The sequence below is a fragment of the Cinclus cinclus genome, chromosome 1, assembly GCF_963662255.1.
Source record: "Cinclus cinclus chromosome 1, bCinCin1.1, whole genome shotgun sequence".
Lineage (NCBI taxonomy): Eukaryota > Metazoa > Chordata > Aves > Passeriformes > Cinclidae > Cinclus > Cinclus cinclus.
The window spans coordinates 25,156,639-25,175,846 of record NC_085046.1 but is presented as its reverse complement, the minus strand read 5'-3'; the positions used below and the strand labels follow the sequence as shown (position 1 = coordinate 25,175,846).

Sequence of the window (19,208 nt, the reverse complement as noted above, 5' to 3'; positions counted from 1 at the left end):
AAGGTGTATGGAGTGGCTTTAGACATCATTTGTGTCAATGTCTGTTGTCTTTTTTTCTGGTCTCCAAGCATAGTGGAGAATTTGTATTACAAACTCATTTCTATGTGTTAAATTTTCACAGGGTTCATTAATTTAAGCCACAGATGTCATTTGCTGCAACAACTAGTTGTCTTAGATTTTGTTGTAATACTCCTTCCATTTTGAAAGCAATTTTCCTCATAAAACCAGCTGGAATTTTCCTTAATAACAGAAATCTTTAAGAACTCAGCAGTTTCTTTGATAAATAAAATAGACCAAAGGGTGTGGAAAAATTAAAAAGTAATTCAGATTAACCAGTCTATCATATATCAAAGCCAAAATTGGCAGCCTGGGTTTTTTCATCCTTATCTGTTTCATTTTTATCATTCCATTTCCTCTGCTGCTCTTGAAGTGGAGCATAGTGACTTTTTCACATCTGTTCCAAATAATCACCTGGTAGTTCTTTTTATAACAAAGATGAAATTCAGTTTGTGTATTCCTAACATTTTTCCATGGGAAAGTATGGAATTTCAGTTTATAAATATAGGTAATACTTGCAATAATCACACCGTCTAACTTTGATTCTAAGAGTAAGTTTTTCATGTACTAGGGAATCAGCAGCCTAACTTTCTGGCATCTTTCTCATTTCTTGAGTCTTAGTGATGGTCCAAATACACTACCAACAAATGCACAGGCTGCAGAAGAGCTGTTTCCTGTGTCTTTGGCGCAAGGGAGATGCAGAGAAATTTAAAAATGAAAGATGGTATTTTGAAGCAATAGATTCTCTTACTACAATGACAGGTAAAAAGTAAGCTAATAGAAACCTAAGAGCTGTTTGGTGTTTCAGAATGCAAAAGGATGTTACCACCTGAGAGACCACTGTGTCACAGAATTGTTACGTGAAATGTTGGGACATAGATGTTTTATATTTGATCATTCTACCACACACAGGAATTCTATTTCCTATGGTGATCTCAAAATAAATACTGCAGCAGTATTTCATTAGTGAGGTTGTGAATTCCTCTGATGTTTCTGAACATTTTAAACTTTTGGATCTTTGCTTGCATTCAGCGCTGATTTACCCTTTTAGTTTGCATGTTGCTGTCTCCACCTGAGCATCTTTGTCCAATAACAGCATCTTTATTTGTAAATAATAAAGAGTATTTGTTTAGTTTTGAGGTTGTACCTAGGTCAATATTAAACTCTTCATCACCACTGCATGACAAGTGATTTTTATATTTTGTTGTTTCTTGTAATTGATATGGTTAAATAAACTTAAAACATCTAAACCCCCAAATCATTAAGGATGTAATTCAACTTGACTTTCTTCAAGTCTCATTTTAATCCTACAGGTTTTGGCCTCTCAGACGTTGCCTGTACTTCTGATCATTCCTTGTATTATATTCCTTGCAAGATCTGTTTATTTCTAATATGAATTTATATGTAACAATTGCTTTCATACCATTGTATTTCTATTTTCAGTAATTTCTCTTCATGGATGATGTTTAATTTTTTTTTCTTTGTTCTGACTGCAGACTATTCCAAGTTTGCTCTGTGTACAATTCTCTGAGTTCTTTAGGAATTTTTAATCATGTGGAGACTTCATACAGTGAAAGCTCCATTTTGAACTTAATTTCTTCTTTAAAGATATGTTAAAATTCATAAGAGATCAAAGTATACCACAGTTAGTTAAGATTTTTTTAGATATTAACTGGAAAATCTTTTTTTTTTTCTTGCAACTTTGTTATGCTTTTTCATATTTATTTTATTCCTGGAAGGCTGGCTTTCTTTTTAGTTTATGTTAATCTCTGAGATTTGTTGTGTTTCTGTCACGTCTGGCCAAGTGGAACTCGCCAAAATAGCAAAATTGCTTCAGGAATACAGAAACACCTAAATACTGCTGGAATTTTGTACATTGCAATGCGATGTTAACACTGGCTTTAAAAACATGTAAATTATTAATATAGTTATCGAAGTCTACTGCTCCTCTGCCCTTTACAGAAATAGTATATATTCTGTCATTGCTGGTTTAAACATTATTACTGGTTTGCGTTATGATTACTTAAACTTGCAGATGGATGGAGCTTGATGGAGCTTAGCACGCTGTTTCAGATGTAGTGTTGTACTTCTCCATGCCATGATGGATACCTCATAGTATTGCTTTATTTGATTTTTGGTAAGAAAAGAAAATATTCATTACATAGGGAGCTTGAAGCTGGAGTTCAAACCTCTCAGTCTGTGTAAAATGTATGTCTCTTTATAAAGATTCCAAATTGTACAGATTCAGCAGCGTGATTGCCAACATTGTGGCGCAGGTTGCAAGCCTGTTTCCTTCAGGCTTTACTATTCTACTGAAAATTCTTCTGTTTGCACAAATCATACTTTAGTTCTTTCTATATGTTGGGATTATCACTTATTTTTATACGATTTCATGTAAAAAACATAATGCAAATTACTCTGTTCAGATGCCGTATATTTTTAGGATGAAAAAGGTTCAGAGGATCCAGTAGGTCCAGTTTGTCCACCTGGTCTTTCACCTTGGTCATTCATCGTTTGAGGCATTCAAAATTAAAAACCTTTTAAGTAAGGTGAGTCTTTTGATGGCAGAATGGCCTTTGTCAACCACACAGGCTTGTATAGGAGTGTGAAAAATGAGAGTTGAGAAAACTCGCAGCTTCACTTAGTCCATTAATGTTAGTGGTGGTTGCTGTACTTATTATTCAGTGGGATGCATAGAAATGTTGGCAAAGGGAATTGAAATAAATACAGCCAGAATTTCACAGGTACATTTGTTTTCTTTTGAAGATAACTACTGCATTTTATTAATTGAATAACTGATCTGTGGAAGTTTAGAAATTAGTGTCCTAGCTAATCTGTTTAGGGTATCCAGGCTCCTGAAAGAATACCTGGACCAAAGGGATCACAAAGTTTGAGTGTTCAAACTCCAAAGGTAACCTGACAAAAGAATCCTGATTTCGGAAGGATAGAGCAGGGGATATATGTGACAGAGGACAAGGCTTTTGATATATTGAGCTCGTATTCTAGGAAAACTCATGAAATAAAAGGCAACTCTTCAGTATTGATCACTGTAGACAGTTAGAGAACTCCTCTTGAGTGCTATCATGCTATGATAAGCAGAAACATAGAGGATTTACACAGGGCTTTTTAAAGATTTTGAAAATTAAATGGGCTGGTTTTTAACAATATTCCATATTGCTGAGCCTGACCAAAGACTTTATTCAAACTGACAATTTTTTGTAGCTACAAAATGTCTTATAAAATGGATGCTGTAATGGTTACACATTTGGCCCTCTTTGCTTTAAGCTGTTAGTGAAGTCAAACATTTACACAAATAATTCTAAATTGGTATTTTGGATGTTTCTTCTGTGTTGTGGTTTTTGTGGTTGTTGTTTTAATTTTTTTGTTGTTTTTTTTTTATTTTGTTTTGTTTTGGTTTTTTGGGTTTTTTTTCATTTTTGGGGGTTTGGGGTGTTTGTCTTTATTTTTTTGGGACAACAAAGTGAGCCTGGTCCTAATGGAAATGGGAATTTCAGGAATGGGTCTGCCAGGAAGTAAAGTGAATCTGTTTTAAACAGTTATCATTTTAATCCTTGCTCTGTTTTCTTACAAGTATAAGTAATAATTTACCTTATTACTAATGCAAAACACTTCTCAGGCCAGTTCTATATAAATGACACAACAAGACTGTCATTTCACTTCTCTGACAACCTAGAACTGTACTTAACTTCATCAGTTCATGCTGCTTTGCCAATACATTCACTCCCAGCTCCCATTAACTTTGCAGTACTCAGAAGAACGATGTGATGTACTGGTGCTCATCATCTGGGTATCTAAAAAAGAGGCATGTGTGAAATAGGTATTAAGAATCTCAGGATCAGGTAGAAACTATGGAGTAAAACTAATTCTTCCAGGACATATCCTCCCTCCTCAAAGTGTTGTATCTTAATCTTTTAATATCTTGATCTTTAGCTTCCACCTTCTATTACAAGGGTATTAATATTTTGCCCAGACAGTAGCCTCCTTTACTAGGTGTATATAAGTGATTAAATGCTGCATGAGTCACCTGGTATGAAGTACTATCATTACTATCATTATGCATTATCATGTAGATACACCAGAGGGCAGGATTTAAATAGCATAAATATCTTCATAGCTTAAATATTCAGCAACTAAGTGATCCTTTCGATACACTTACTGCAATCTGATTTTAAGAAGGCGAGTATTCACAACTTTGCTTGCACATTGCATGAATAACAGCAGCATGGAGTCAAGATATATCTAGTACTAGGAACAGTGATTTTAAAAAACTGTTTAAAATATTTATTTCAAATTGCACCTACTAGTGATGTCTCCTAGCCAGAGAACAAAATATCTGCTACTCCTTATAGTAATTATTGTAATTCTTCTTGAGTGAAGAGCACACCAGGGCAAAAAGTATAAATTTAAGGCAGTGAGTTTTGATTGATGTCATCAAACAAAGTGACCCGTAGTGTAAATCCTCTGACATTTTACATTCATGTACTCTAGAATATTACACCTTCTTTCATAATTGTATAGTGTGTATCACGTTTGTATTCAGTTGTGGCTTTTCAAGCAATAGAATCATAATTTACTTTGTCTTCATACAGAAGCTCTCTCTTATCTCTGTCAACTTTCTCTTTTTATTTCTTCTTTACCACCTTTGAGTTTCAGTGATGAGAATAGCAGGAAGTATTCGGGGAGGGCAGGTATGTACCAGGAACAAAAGCTATACATTTTTTTTCCAGGAGAAGAGATGACTTAGCATGTATGCAGGAACTAAAGGCTTTTTGACTTGAAATTCAGACTGGAACTTTAGTATGGTCATGTAATGGGTGCATTTAGACAGATTCAGTAGTCCGGGTAGCTGAATATGTTGAACATCTGGTTCAGAGCATGTGGTTCAGGGAAGCAATTGGAACACTGCTGTACTGAAAAGCTCTACAGGAAGTACTAATGTTAGAACAGTGCTGTAAATCTGGAGTCATTACTTCCATCAAATTTGATTTCTAAGTGACTTCGAAGTTATGAAAATTTACACTAAAAATACCAGTGGGGGGGAAAAAAAAGCTCTGAATTGCAAATCAACTATCCTGTTGTATAACTGTCAAGATTCTTACTGTACTTCCAAAACACAGAAGTAAGAAGTGAAGAAGAGCTTAGTCTGTTCCCAGAGACCAGTTGCAGACCAACATGTAACAGATTTACAGATGTTCTAGCCAGAGAAATACAACCAAACTTGACCCCATTCCTGTCCAAATATAGCATGTGCATCAAATCCACCAGGGTACATGTATATTTGACTAGTAAAATTGTTACATCTAAAAATCATAAGCGTTAACATTTTCTGCTCTCTGCCAGATGGGAGTCATGTTTGCAGGTCCCCCCCAAAAAAAGAGAAATCTTTGAGCACATCTGGAAATCCATTAATTCAATTCTGTTTTGGCACATAGTGTAGATAAAACTTGCCAACTGCTGGGAAAAGCTTTTTTTTTTCCCCATAGCTGTTGATGTGATGGGTTATTTGCAGTCTTGATCTAAGCATGCATATGGGTAAGAATAAGTATGTAAACAGTATGAGTGATCTGTGTGACTAATTTGTTGCTAATGAAATGTTTGATCATCACCAGTGTCTCTAATATAACAGATTCTGGGTGCTAACAATAATTAGCACTTGTGGTAGATATTTAGTATAAAGTATTGTATTCCATTGAAATTCTTTGTTTTATATGTATGTAATGAAGGCAGAATTTACTTAATGAAGACAATTAGCTTCAGTAAAGATGACACATATTTGACAGGAGACGATGTAGAGGTTTCTAGGAAAGAAGCCCTTTAGGATGAGGCTGCAGGTGCTGGGCCAGCAAATCCTTCCTTCCTCACTTGAACTGGGTGAAGAGGGTGAGCAGTGGTGGTGGGTAGTTTTTTTCCTGTTAGCAGCATGTTCCTTCAGTACATTTCATGTTAATAGACCGTGAACAGACTGACAAATCTTTGTAGGAATGGTACACATGTGTGTAAATGGTGTGTACAGTCATGGGGCCAAGGTACAGCTCTCACATGCAACATGTTATGGTCTAACCCCAGGCAGCAACTAAGCAGAGCACAGACTCTTGCTTACTCTCCACCCTGATCAGGATAGGAGGAATAGAATTGGAAGGGTAAAAATAAGAAAACACATGGGTTGAAAGAAGAAAAAAAAAATTTTCAACCAATTAACCTATTATTTTTTCAAACCAATAACAATAATAATATTGTAATGAAAAGGAAAATTGCAGAGAGAAATAAAACCCAAGAAAGGCAAGTGTTGCAAATGAAAACACTTGTTCATCACCAGCTGGCACATGCCCAGCCAGTCCCTGAGCCATGGCCCCCCAGACAAGCTTCCTCCAGCTTTATATCCTGATTGAGATAGCATATGGTCTGGGATATCCCTTGGGTCATCTGGGGTCAGCTGTCCTGGCTGTGTCCCCTACCAACTCCTTGTGCATCCACGTCCTGCTGGGGTGAGATGAGGAGCAGAAAAGACCTTGACCCAGTGTAAGCACTACTCAGCAACAGCTGAAATATCCCTGAATTATCAGCACTGTTTCCCGCACGAATCCAAAACAGCCCCATACCAGCTACTGTGGAGAAAATCAACACTATCCCAGCCAAAACCAGCAACAGAAACAGATTTGTGTTATCTCCATCTTTGTTAAGAGATGAGAGCTCTTTGAGTTCCTTAGTATTTGTCTCACCCTTTAAATTAATTACAGTTACGTATGGTATCATACTCATGGCTCACAGCACACATGTATAGATAGTGTTTGCAAAGGTGTTTTTCTGGCTGAATGTCTCTTAATAAGGGAAATACCCTTGGAGAAGCAGAAAGTCAGTGCTTAAGGAGGTGTTTAGTCTATCAGTAGAGAGACCCTGCACCCAGGCTACGTGAAGGATGTTTCTATTGACCTTAATGAAGACAGATACTTTTATGTTCATTGGTCAGTTGTGCCTTATTCTTTTCCTCCCTATTCTTTCCATTTCACCAACATTTTAATTAAATCAGCAGGAAATGTCCTCAGCTTACTTGACAGCTTAATGTACTTGGCTTACTTAAAAGCTCCTAGTCAACATATCACAGCCAACCCTGAACTTATGTGGTATTTCCTGCTGCAGCTGGATTCTGCTAAGTCTATAGGTCCTGATGGGATTCTTCCCAGGGTACTCAGAGGGATGATGTCCTTGTGAGACCTCACTCAATGATTTTTCAATGGTCTTGGGAATCTGGAATGGTTTCAGTTGTCTGGAAGCTTGCAAATATTGGCCTAATTTTTAAGAATAGCTAGACGACGACTCTGGTAACTGCAGGTCTGTCAGTCTCACATCAGTACTGGTAAAATGATGGATAGGATTATTCTGGGAAGTAGCGGAAAACTCCTGAAGCACAGTACAGTCATCATCAGTAACAGGCAACATGGTTTCATGTGGGAAAAATCCTGCTTGTCAAAGTTAATTTCCTTTTACGACAAGGTAACCCACCCTGTTGATCAAAGGACACCAGTTGATACAGTCTTTTTGGATTTCAGTAAAGATTTTTACGCTGTCTCTCACAGGATCCTTTTGGACAAAATGTCAATCACACAGCTGGATAAACACATCATCTGATGGGTGATCAACTGGCTCAGGGGTCAGGCACAGGGTTATAGGTGACATCAGACTGGTGACCTGTCACTAGTGGGTTCCACAGATCTCTGTCCTTGGCCCTGTGCTCTTCAACATCTTCATAAATTACTGGGACACAGGTTTATAAGGTATACCAAGTGAAGTTGTTGATGATACTAAATTGGGAGGAGCTGCGTACTCCATCAGAGAGGCTCTGCAGAGAGACTTTGACAAATTAGAGGGCTCAGCAGTCACCATTTGTATAAAGTTTAACATGGGCAAGTCCCAGATTCAGCACCTGTGACAGGATAACCTTGGATATAAGGACAGACTGGGGAACAAGAGGCTGGAAAGGGCTCTAGAGGTCCTGGTTGGTAGCAAGGAGAACATGAGTTGATAGTGTGTCCTGGCAGCCAGGAACAGGCACTGGAACAGGCTCCCCAGCAAAGTGGTGACACCCCAAGCCCGTAAAAGTTCAAGAAACATTTGGACAACTCCTTCAGTACATGGTGTGATTTTTTGTGTTGGCCTGTGCAGGGCTAGGAGTTGACTACATCCTTGTGGGTCCCAAATAACTCAGGATATTTTGTGTTTCTGCTCTGTGACCAAGGTGCTGAGGCATGTCTTGCCTGTTGGGCAGTGCCTGCCTAGATAATGTCTGCTACCTTCTGCTGGGCATTTGCACTTAACTCCCTCAGGGCATGTTATGATTTCTTGAGACTTATCCTTGGCATGCTTTCTTTCACCCCATGTTTTTACTTTACACTGTGATAACACAGTTTTCCTCTGAAGCCTGCCAGTAGATACATAAAACATTCTGAAAGCTGCCTGCATGACTGCCTTTTAGATACTATGTCTGTGTCTGATCCCTCAGAGGATTTAAAAAGCAGGAAGAATTTCTGAGGAAACCAAGCTCAAGAAGAATTTATTTTTGTTTTTAAAGTTGTGTTTTATTATCATAATTGCTAATGCAGTTGCCACCTTTGAGTCCTGCAGTCCTGGCAGGCTCTCAAACCATCAGGTCAGACTTCAGTTCTAGCCTGCAAGTGATGTTGCACTGCGCTCACATTTCTGATCTAGCCAGTGCTGCAACATTAACTCAGACGAGCAGAAGACATATGACTGGGAGGGTGAAGGCTGAAGATGTAGGTTGTATAAAAGTGGGGTTTTTTAATGTAAAAGTACAGTTACTTGAAATGGGAAAACACTTGTTCTCCCAGACTGACACTGTCCCTTTAATGGAATGGCTTGATCTCTCACTCAGCCCTGGCCAAGTGCCCAACTATCTTCATTTAAACTTTGGCCAACTAAAGAGCAGCAATACAAGATACAATATCTAGATGCAAGGTGTAGCCATTTACAAGTGGATAGGCTATTTTTTTGTAGATTGCTTTATTTTGGTAAACAAAACATATTTTCCAGTATGACATACAGGACATATTTTCTACACTGAAAACTTTTTTAATCCACAATTTGCTTTCTGGATGCCTTCAAAGGTAAGAGACTTTGTTATTTCCTCTCTAGTTTTAGAGGACTGCACTTATGGTTTCTGTATAAGTAGCTGCTTGATGGACTTGAAAAGAAGATGTAGGAAGGATTTTTACATTTAACATATTGTTTTCATTATTAATGATATTTAAAATTAATTTTGTAACTCACAGGCTTTTTTGTTTAAATCAGCTTTAATTCAGTATTTAATTTTGTTCCGTATTCTGTAAAAATACATTGAATTGCACATTTAAAAATTCGAATTTTCATTTTATCAGTATATTGTCATTATAATAGAATATTATATTTTTGAAAAATACTGCACGTATTCTGTAACATCCATGTAATATTAATAATATATTCATGTATTGAATTTCATTACTAAGCCACTGTTTCTTAGAAGAATAAGTTGTTCGTACTCATGCTCCAGACCTTTTGTTGAGAAAGAAAAGGCAGTGTTGCACCCATATTTGTTCTTTAATAAACAGGTTCTGCTATCCATGTGAGCTACAGTTGAGGTAGTGCTGGCTACTGTGCTTAAATTACCTACACAGCGATTTTTGTAATTGTTTTTTATATATTTTCTCTAGAATTATGCTTCCCACAAATATGTTTTAAGGTATCTGTATTTGTTTATTTGCTTATATTAATGAAGTATTCACAGGTGGCTTTTTACTTTTAACAGGAAGGAAAAGTTTCTATTTGGGATGAAAGTCAATATGAGGAAAAAAAGTCTTTTCTTTTGCTTTATACTTCTGGCTATGATAACCAACCAGATAGTACATGGTCAAAACAGAAAGAAAGGAAAGAATATTTACTCTCCTATGCCAAAAGATGAAGGTAAAACCATTTTCTTAAAATTTTTGATTGATTGCGTTGCATGTACCCATGCATTTTAGCATTATTATTCAGTAATTGATAACTCTCATGTGAATATGTGAAATGTAATTTATTTTGATTATGACTGCTGAGAAATAGTTTTTGGCTTTTGGACATGGATTCCACTTTGATCAATAATTTTCATGGGCATGCATATCTCTTAAGAGAAATTATAAGAAGCCTGATTTTTTGTTTGAGATTGCATGTGGTAAATTTTCTATACAAAATCAAATAAAATATTAAAACGATCCCATCGAGACCCTACCTTGAGAGTTTTCATTAGAATTTCTTGGATTTTTACAGTTAAATTTATTCTTAGATTTTTTACTGGAGAGACAGAGGAATCTTTGGGAAAATTATTTTTGCAGAGAATGATCTGAAATCTCTTGTGCAGGTCTTCCCATCATTCATAGATTTAATTTTCTTGTTCCCTTACAGGTGATATGTGTCTCATTGATATAGTCTTTATCTTGGACAGTTCAGAAAGTGCCAAAAATAGATTGTTTGACTTACAGAAGAATTTTGTTCAAAACTTAACTGACAGCATTTTCCAGATGAAGCCAGTGAAGTCTCACATGTATAGTGTCAAGCTAGCAAGTATGCAGTTCAGCAGCACAGTCAGCACTGATCATCCCTTTACAGCCTGGACAAATGTCCAGAATTTTAAGGAGAAAATCACTTCTCTGGGCTTTATTGGCCATGGCACTTATTCCTATTATGCAGTTTCAAATGCCACTCAGCTGTTTAAAACTGAAAGTCGTAAGAGAAGTGTGAAAGTGGCCTTTTTGATGACTGATGGTGTGGATCATCCAAACAGCCCTAATGTCCAGGGTATAGCCACAACAGCTAGAAGTCTTGGAATACATTTTATTACCATTGGCCTTTCTAAGAAAACAGTCCAAGAAGAAAAATTGCGCATGATATCTGGTGATTTGTCTTCTAAACATGTCCTATGCCTGGATGATCAGAACCTGGTAGCTGATGTAGCATTGGAGCTGGTAAGTTATGCTGATGTTAATCTTGTCACGTGTCTATCCTTGGCATATTTCATTTAACTTTGATTAGGTAAGTCCTGGAGACAGTGCAGAGGGTTTTGTGGTGCCTTCTCTGCTACTGCAGGAGTCAGGGTAGATGGAGCTTCCTTCTGCCAGCCAGTCTCCAAGGAGTCGTGTGCTTGGACAATAATAGCTCAGCTGTCCTGATCACATTTCCCAACACACAGAATGTGTCTGTGAGCATATGAAAATACTTTAGAAGGTAGCTTGATCTCATGTATAATCACTGCATCCTTCCCCTATATATTCTGTTTCTAGGGCCTTCCAAAGGAAGGCGTCTGATTAGGAAGTCTCTTCATAGTCCTTGTTGTTAGCACTATGCCTTAATACTGCCTGTTTAGCTGTCCCACTAATTGTCATCTGTTGTCTGATCACTGTGTGTCACATGGAATAACCCTCTCTTCCTGCAAGAGGTCTTTTCTGTATGAGTAGTTCCACAGACTGATTCTCACCCCTTTGAGGAAGGAATGAAGGATGAAGGTATTTATCATCTCTACCATTCACTGTGGAGATTCTATAAACTAGACAGGAGAAATTAGTACTCTCTTGAATTAAGTTGTATCTATATGGAAGTAATATTTTTATTTTATTTTATTTTATTTTCAGGAAACCTTGCTGCAGAAGCAGGTATGGTTTTTGGGCTTTGTGTTTGATTTGATACTCTTATCGACACTAGATTTCCCAAAGTCTGCTTCTTCTATTATGCAACAATACTTGAGGATTAATCAACCTTCCATCTCTGGTTAAATTTTCTGACCACGATTACTTTTATTTTAACTTTCCTGCATTTCTTCTGTCCTTTTGCCTGAGAAATCTATGATATTAGCTCATTAGTGAGTAGCATCAACAGTAAGATATAAAGAACTCTTCCTACAAGAGTGGAATAGGTCTAATGCAAGAAATGCAAATTCATTTGTGGTCTCATTAGAAAACAATAACAATGTTAAAATGGTTCAAAATATTTATGTAAGATTTCACAGTACTGTGTACTATGTATATGCTATCTTAAACATTTGTAATTATTACAGTGACTGCAGTCATTACAGTAAGAGAATTATTTTTGGTATAAATAAAACAAGTAACAGGTTTTGGTTGCTTAATATGGAAGTTTTATGTTGGTTATATGAGGAATAAATATATTAGAACATAATTTATTTCCTACTATTGCACTATTATATTTAATCTGTGGACAAACCAAAATTTTATGCTTTAAAAATTTGAAATAATGTATTTAAAAAACATTCTCCTTTATCTTTCTATTAACCTTTTAGTGTGTGCGGAAGACTTGTGAGTGTGAAAAGGGAGTGAAAGGAGACAAAGGTGATTCAGTAAGTATGCATTTATTTGAGTATACTCAAGAATCTGAATTTTAATCAAGATCAATACTGCACAGTATTTTATTTGGTTACTATGTGAACTATGTAAAAACCAAGACATTAGCTGTGCATGTACTGCAAAAGATTGATTTATTGTAACATATCATGTTGGTAGTGAAAGGCCACTGTTAAAAGAGCTTAGAAAAAAAACCTATCCATAGTCAGATACTATCTTGAAAATATATTTCTATTATTGGGTAATAAAGCACTGTGGATAAGTAGATGATTTTGAAGCCCAAATAAAAAGTTGTTCTTGAACCTTGCAATGGGGAAGGACTTTGTCCATTAGACAAAGGTTTTCACCCACCACTCACTTCCATTTTTGTAAGGAGTAAAGATTCAAAAGTCTGAGGGTAATGGATATATGAGGAAAGGTCTAAAACTCTGCCTCCAACACTGTCTTTTCTCTTGTGACACTTCAGAACATATTTCCTGGCTCTAGTAAGGAACAGAAAAGTGTGAGTTCAGACAGTGGGTGACCTGTCTGATCATTTTGCTGTCTTTAATAGTTCCCCCAGAGACAAGCAAGGTACATTCAGAGGTTTTTGACTTTCTCCCTACACTCTAATGGGTCAACCATACCATTAGCAGGTTATGACACCAGGGCCTATCATTCAATCCTTGTGGATAATGTGCATCTGGATCATGTACACCAGAACCTCTGTTTGCAATTTAAAATTTTAGATCCAAGAATTTTTAAGTTATTTTATCCAAAATTATTAGATACAGCCTGTTATACAGATGTGTATACACCAAACTTTCTAGTCTCCACCATCATGATCCTCCAAAGAGTAATAAAAAATGGTGCAGTAATTTTTTCCTTAGTGCTGCTGAATATTGCCCCTAAGCTGTTTTTTTGTACAGTTTTTCTTTTTCTAAGCAGAGAAGATGAGATAGTGGAGATTAATTGAAAAATTGGAAGAAAGAACTGTGTTTGTTTTCTGTAATGCCGTGCTGATTAGATTTTTCAGATGCTCTGTAGCAAATGTATTTATCATTGAATCATTTATCATTTATCATTTATCATTGTTTAAAACATTTTTTTAGATAACTTATAATACCAGTGTGGGTTCAGCTAAGCGAATATTGTGTCACATGTACCATACTTGAATCAGTGGGGGTTTCTTCTTCATTTATTCCAGAATGATTTTGGACTAAAATATAGTCTTAGACAAGCTGCAGAATTTTATGCTCATAATGATAATAACATTTTCCTGCTTTGTTTCAGGGCAGTGATGGAAGCAGGGGGGAGAAAGGTGACCCAGGACCAAAAGGAAACAAGGTAATGTGAATTTAGAAGAAATAAAGCAAATTTCAATCCAGTTATTCAAACCATAGATGTGAATATAGAATAGGAAAAATATGTTAAAATAGTAAGTTCTAAATGTTGAGGTTTGCTAGTTTATAGTTAGCTACTTTACAAGTGTGAGTTAAAAATTTAAAACTAAACTGCTATCAAGTTAAGACTGCCTATCATTCCAGTTTTTCTCTGACAGGAGAAGTTTCTGAATATAGTTGAAGGCTGTTTAGGTTCCACAGAGCTTTCTAACAGTACACAGATCCCTTGATCAGAGTGCTTCACTCCAATAACTAAGATTTCAGTCATCTAATGATAATAGTTGAGTTTTCTAGTTTAATGATCAGGAAATGTGTATCCTTGATTGTTGAAGGACAAAGTGCGAACTCTAGTAAATAGGAAATAACAGTTCTACTTCTTTAACAGTGTTGCTGCTTTTAATGCAATAGACATAAATGAAAGGGTATTACTATTTCTGTTGTATTCCTTTGCTTCCAATAGGGTGATGCTCAAAAAGGAGATCATGGAGAGAAAGGTGAAGAGGTATGTGACTACTACACTGCTAACTCGCTTTTTTTGACTTTTCACATTTTCTGAACTAAAAATGTTTTTTTCATTTCTTTATGTGTCTACTGTATTCAGTTATTTAAAGCACCTACACTAAGGCCTGGTTTAGAAAAACATGTATACCAAGAGAAACATTCTAACCATGTGCTTAAATATAGAGATGAGATGCTACTGGGAGAAGGAACTTCTGAAGCTGTGTGATTTTTAATTGACTTACATTAGACTTATCCCAAAGACACACATGATAAAAACTCTTCGCTAGCTTCTAACAACTGATAATTCTCAGAATTCTTGTTGATTCACTGCAGAAAGAGTAACACTTCTCCCTGTATAAAAGTAACTCAGTTTAAGAGTCCTATTTAAATGGCAACATGTATCTCCTGAGTGGCATATTTACAGCTAATATGTGAGTGAAAATTACACATCTAGATTTGAAGACAATTACATGTTAAACAATTTCAGAGAGATATTTTTATGTTGTGAATAGTTAAACTTCTGAAACATATTTTTTTTCTGGGGTGGTTGGGACTTTTGCTACTTAAATTAGCTTTCTCTTTTATGATTTTTTCCTTTTTTCAATTTTTTGAATAGGGAGCTCCTGGCTACAAGGGAGACAAGGTGAGTTTTTTGTAGAACAGAAGTAGTCTGAAAATAAATTTTCACTTGCTGACAGTGTATATGAAAGAATTGAAAAAAGAACCTGTCTCTTTGTCATGAAAGCTCCTAATGCAATCCCTAGAAGTAAATTCAAAATTTATGTAAATGCTTACAGGATGAATTGCTGGAAATAAAAAGCCCACAAAATCAGAGAACGTAATGTAAATATAAAAAAGAAAACTGTCAACAACCAGAAACACAGTTTCTGGAAGGAAAAGAATGTTGGGGATTGAATAAGAGGGAAAGACAAAATGTTTGCAAGAACACAATGTGACAATCATTAGCTTTTGAAAAAATTACCACAAGGAAGTTTACTTTTAACCTATCTATAACTTGCAAGGGATAATGCTTGATCAAGAAAATTTTCAACATAGTCTCTCCAAGAAGATAAAAAATCCTATGCATTTTAGCGACTTGCAGGACTCTAGAGATGAATTGCAAAGTGTACCATCATAGTCAGAAATGAAACAGAGATAATCCCATTTTGATTTTTCTTGGTTTGACACTTGTCTCTCTAGATTGTTAATAAAAGCAATGCCTCTATGAATCTTTGTATTCATTAGTAAAATGCTTCAGTCAATTTTTTGGTAAGATTTCGTGAAAATGGCAACAGCAGACTCATAGGTCTACTTTTCATGTGTCTAACGATATGTTAAATGATCAGTGAAACACTTAATTCTTTCTTCATTCCGTATGTGCATCTCACAGCTGCTACTCAGGAAAATCTCAGACATTACAGTAATGAAATGAGAGCCTGGAAAGGATCTCTGGAGACAGTGCAGCGAAGTGGCAAACTGCAGCAAAACTTATTAGATATTAAATGCAGTATCCTCTGGTATAAGTTGGATGGTTTGCAGGCATTTTCAGAAATAACCTATCTTGAGTATAACCAGATCTTATCTTCTACAGACCATGTATAATGATGATGATTCCAGGTCCTCAGAGTCAACTAAACCTCTTGTGCTACTGCTTGCACAGTCTTTAATGCATATAGTGTAATCAAATAATCTTGTTTAGCTGTGAACCCTTTGATTTCTTATAAAGGGTGAAAGAGGAGAATGTGGACCCCCGGGAACAAAAGGAGAAATAGTAAGTATAATTTTTATTTTAAGTGTTTCATGCTGATACTAGATACTAGAAAATCATGTGACATAATTATAAACACAGTTTGAAAAGATTATTGTAAATTTGGAATAACTTAAAATTCCCTGGTGGTAAAGATGCAATTGTAGCAGAAGTATGATTTGTAGAAACTGAACCCACAGTTCACCACATTCTTTTTTTCCAATTTGCATAAGAATTGCAGATCCTTACATAAAACAAAAGCTGCCCCTACCAATGCCAAGCCTTGCTTACACAGGACTGAGCGTCTTACAGAGAGCACCCAATTTATGTCCTTCAAAGTTTAATTTCAATTTGAGTTATATTGCAATGAAAGCAGGTTCTTAGCTGACATGAACAACTTTCAGGTCTACAAGACCATCTATGCTGATATGAATTCACACTTCTATCCAGTCCTGCTTTCCTTTTAACCTCAGTGCTGTAGTGTTGCAAGAAAATACAGATTTTTACCTGGTTCATTTACATTCTGAAAGATGGAAGGATAATGTACTCCTAAGTGAGATGATCATGTATCTTGAGTTCATACAAGCAGGTTCGTATGAGTCATGCAAACCACTAATTTATAGTTAGAATTGCTAAGAACTACCAATTAGATTGCACCTAGTATTCTATTAAAACACATTTCTCCAATTTTACCACCCATATTATGCCTACCTTTATCAAATATCACCTTGAAATTTTTTGCTTTCCTGGAAGCTGCTATTTTATGATTGATTTTGGGTATGAATGAATTAATATTAATTCCAGAAGTATTTATTGCAAAGAAAAAAGGGCATTACACAGTAATGAAAATCTAAAGGCTGAGAATATCTTGTGGGATACTGTTTTTTAAATGGCAGCAAATTTCATACCTCAGTGAATCAGAGAAGTCTGAAATACCAATGAAAAAGGAGAGACCTGCATCTCTCAGAGGAATAAAGAAATATCATACCTTCTTTATCCAGGCATGTGAGAAATACCATGATGTTATGTGAAATGTCTACTCAGCTAAAAGGAAGCTGTTCAGAAGCTGGCAAAGAACATGATCAAAGCAGACAAGAAAACTGGATATAGAAAACATGCCAGGGCTGCCAGAAATCTGCTTGCTTCATTTCTGTTGAGGACAGTGATGAAAAAAACACGTTGTCCTCTGCAGGGGATCAATCAGTTCCAGAATTCCCACCTTCACTTTCAGAAATCCTGAAGACAAAACAAAGTTATGGCTTTATTTTTGAAGAAAGCATTCTAGGCTAGACAAAATCAAACACAAAATACATATAGCCAAATGTATGAGAAACAAATTCAGTATTCTGAGGTTGATCTTAACTGGGGTGATGGATATTGAAGGATGACTGGGAGTCTAATTTGAAAATGTTGCATTTATCCACTACCATTTCTCATCACACTACTCAGACTAAATCCAGTAGTTTTGATGCTGTATATCAGAGCTTTCTCAAATGCTGTTGAGGCTTGAAATTTAGACACTTTTTGTTTGGTTTTGAAATTGGAACTGACTCAAATCATGTGTTGGTATGCTACCAAAAGTAGCTATCACTGCATCAGCTTGTCACTGTTTGTACAATCCATTGCTTGTGTGGTTGGGCTGGAAATGGGCTGGAACTGAGAGGGATTATCTCTCTCTCTGGTGTCTGATGCTTGGCTTGGGAGGAAATACCAGGGAGCAGAGAATAGTTTGAAATTTCTGACTCTGAATCTCTAGGGGGGCAGTTGATGGAGAGTCTGCACGGGTATCCCTGCTAAATTTGTCAAGGCTATTAGAAGTTCAAAATGTGACACATATCTTGAAAAATGCAGCAACCTGCTAGTGCCTCTGGCCATAGAGATGTTACTAATTAAAGGAGAAGTAAGAGAAATAAAAAAAACAGTGAATTTGCTCAGAATTGTTTTTGCTTTAGAAATAAATTATAACTGAGTATTGACTCAAGTGGAAGTGACATTCTGTAGAAAATACATTGTGGTGACTAAAGAAAAAACAGTGAAGCAGACATATTTTTAAATTATCTGCAGTGCTGGTGACTGGTAAGGACCCAATAAATGGAGAAATCACAGCTAGTGCTAAAAAGCATGGCATTTTTAATATTTTGGATGCATTTTTAATAGATTTTGTGAATTATTAGTGTGATTCTGGGAGGCTATTAGTCAGAAGTTTGAGTTAGTGAGACAAAGTTACCTGAAGTTATTCCGGTATAGAAACTGCAGCATTTTTATTAAGAATTCTGTATCTAATATGCTTCTAGGAATTAAGTTTAAAGACCTGTAGCAAATAAAAACTTCTTAATCAAATAGCTAAGATGTTAAATAGACATTCACTATGCTTGTTGTATATGAAAAGTGTTTTAAACAAATATTGAGGGTGGAATGTAACAGGTAATTACTGAATAGAGTATGAGAGCAGCATACTCTAGTGAGAGAATAAAGTCTCTAGAAAATGCTTGAACAGAGATTTGAGCCATTATAAATGCATGTTAAGTGCTTGACATTCAAAAGCTGATTGAAATTTCCCTTTAATCTGATAATTGAATCTAATTTTTCCTTAGGGTTTGAAGGGCTCTGTGGGCCCTATGGGACCTCGGGGACCTCAGGTAAGGGAGGTCAAATAAGCTACCAAGTATAAAAGACTATATTCTGTAAGTTTCTGTATACAACTTGTAAATTCTGTGAAAAACAGCCGTATTTTTCTGCCAGTACTGATTTTTGAGTATTAACAACATTCAATGTGTTGGGTACTTCACAGGGTATGATGCAGAAAACTCTTGTCCTTTAGAGCTTAGAATTGTGCTATATGATATTGTACCCCATTCGGGGGGAAATAAAACCCCAACATTTATATGTGTCTTCAAAGGCAGCTCATTGTTTGCTTTGACTTTTTTGTAGGGTATCAGGGGAGATCCAGGACAGCAAGGCCCAAAAGGCATTCAAGGAAACAAGGTAAGATGTAGCTGTATGTGTGTAGCTGAATATGTTCTTTATGCAGGGAGAGAGGATGCAGTTTCTGTTCTACAGAAACTCTGTAGAACCTTTTTGCTCTACCATCTTTTTCTGTCAGTAGTTTTTTATTAGTGGTGT

General features: G+C 36.2%; 1 protein-coding gene across 1 annotated transcript in view; it reads left to right on the top strand.

The window, feature by feature from the left end:
- Positions 1-9,896: 9,896 nt before the first annotated feature.
- Positions 9,897-19,208, top strand: part of COL28A1 (collagen type XXVIII alpha 1 chain) — a 55,851-nt gene continuing 46,539 nt past the window's right edge. Inside the window, exons 1-10 of the mRNA XM_062495171.1 lie at positions 9,897-10,029; positions 10,507-11,066; positions 11,730-11,750; positions 12,395-12,451; positions 13,728-13,781; positions 14,298-14,339; positions 14,955-14,981; positions 16,065-16,109; positions 18,680-18,724; positions 19,017-19,070. Coding sequence (XP_062351155.1) covers positions 9,897-10,029; positions 10,507-11,066; positions 11,730-11,750; positions 12,395-12,451; positions 13,728-13,781; positions 14,298-14,339; positions 14,955-14,981; positions 16,065-16,109; positions 18,680-18,724; positions 19,017-19,070 — 1,038 coding nt within the window. The remainder of the gene's footprint in view (positions 10,030-10,506; positions 11,067-11,729; positions 11,751-12,394; positions 12,452-13,727; positions 13,782-14,297; positions 14,340-14,954; positions 14,982-16,064; positions 16,110-18,679; positions 18,725-19,016; positions 19,071-19,208) is intronic.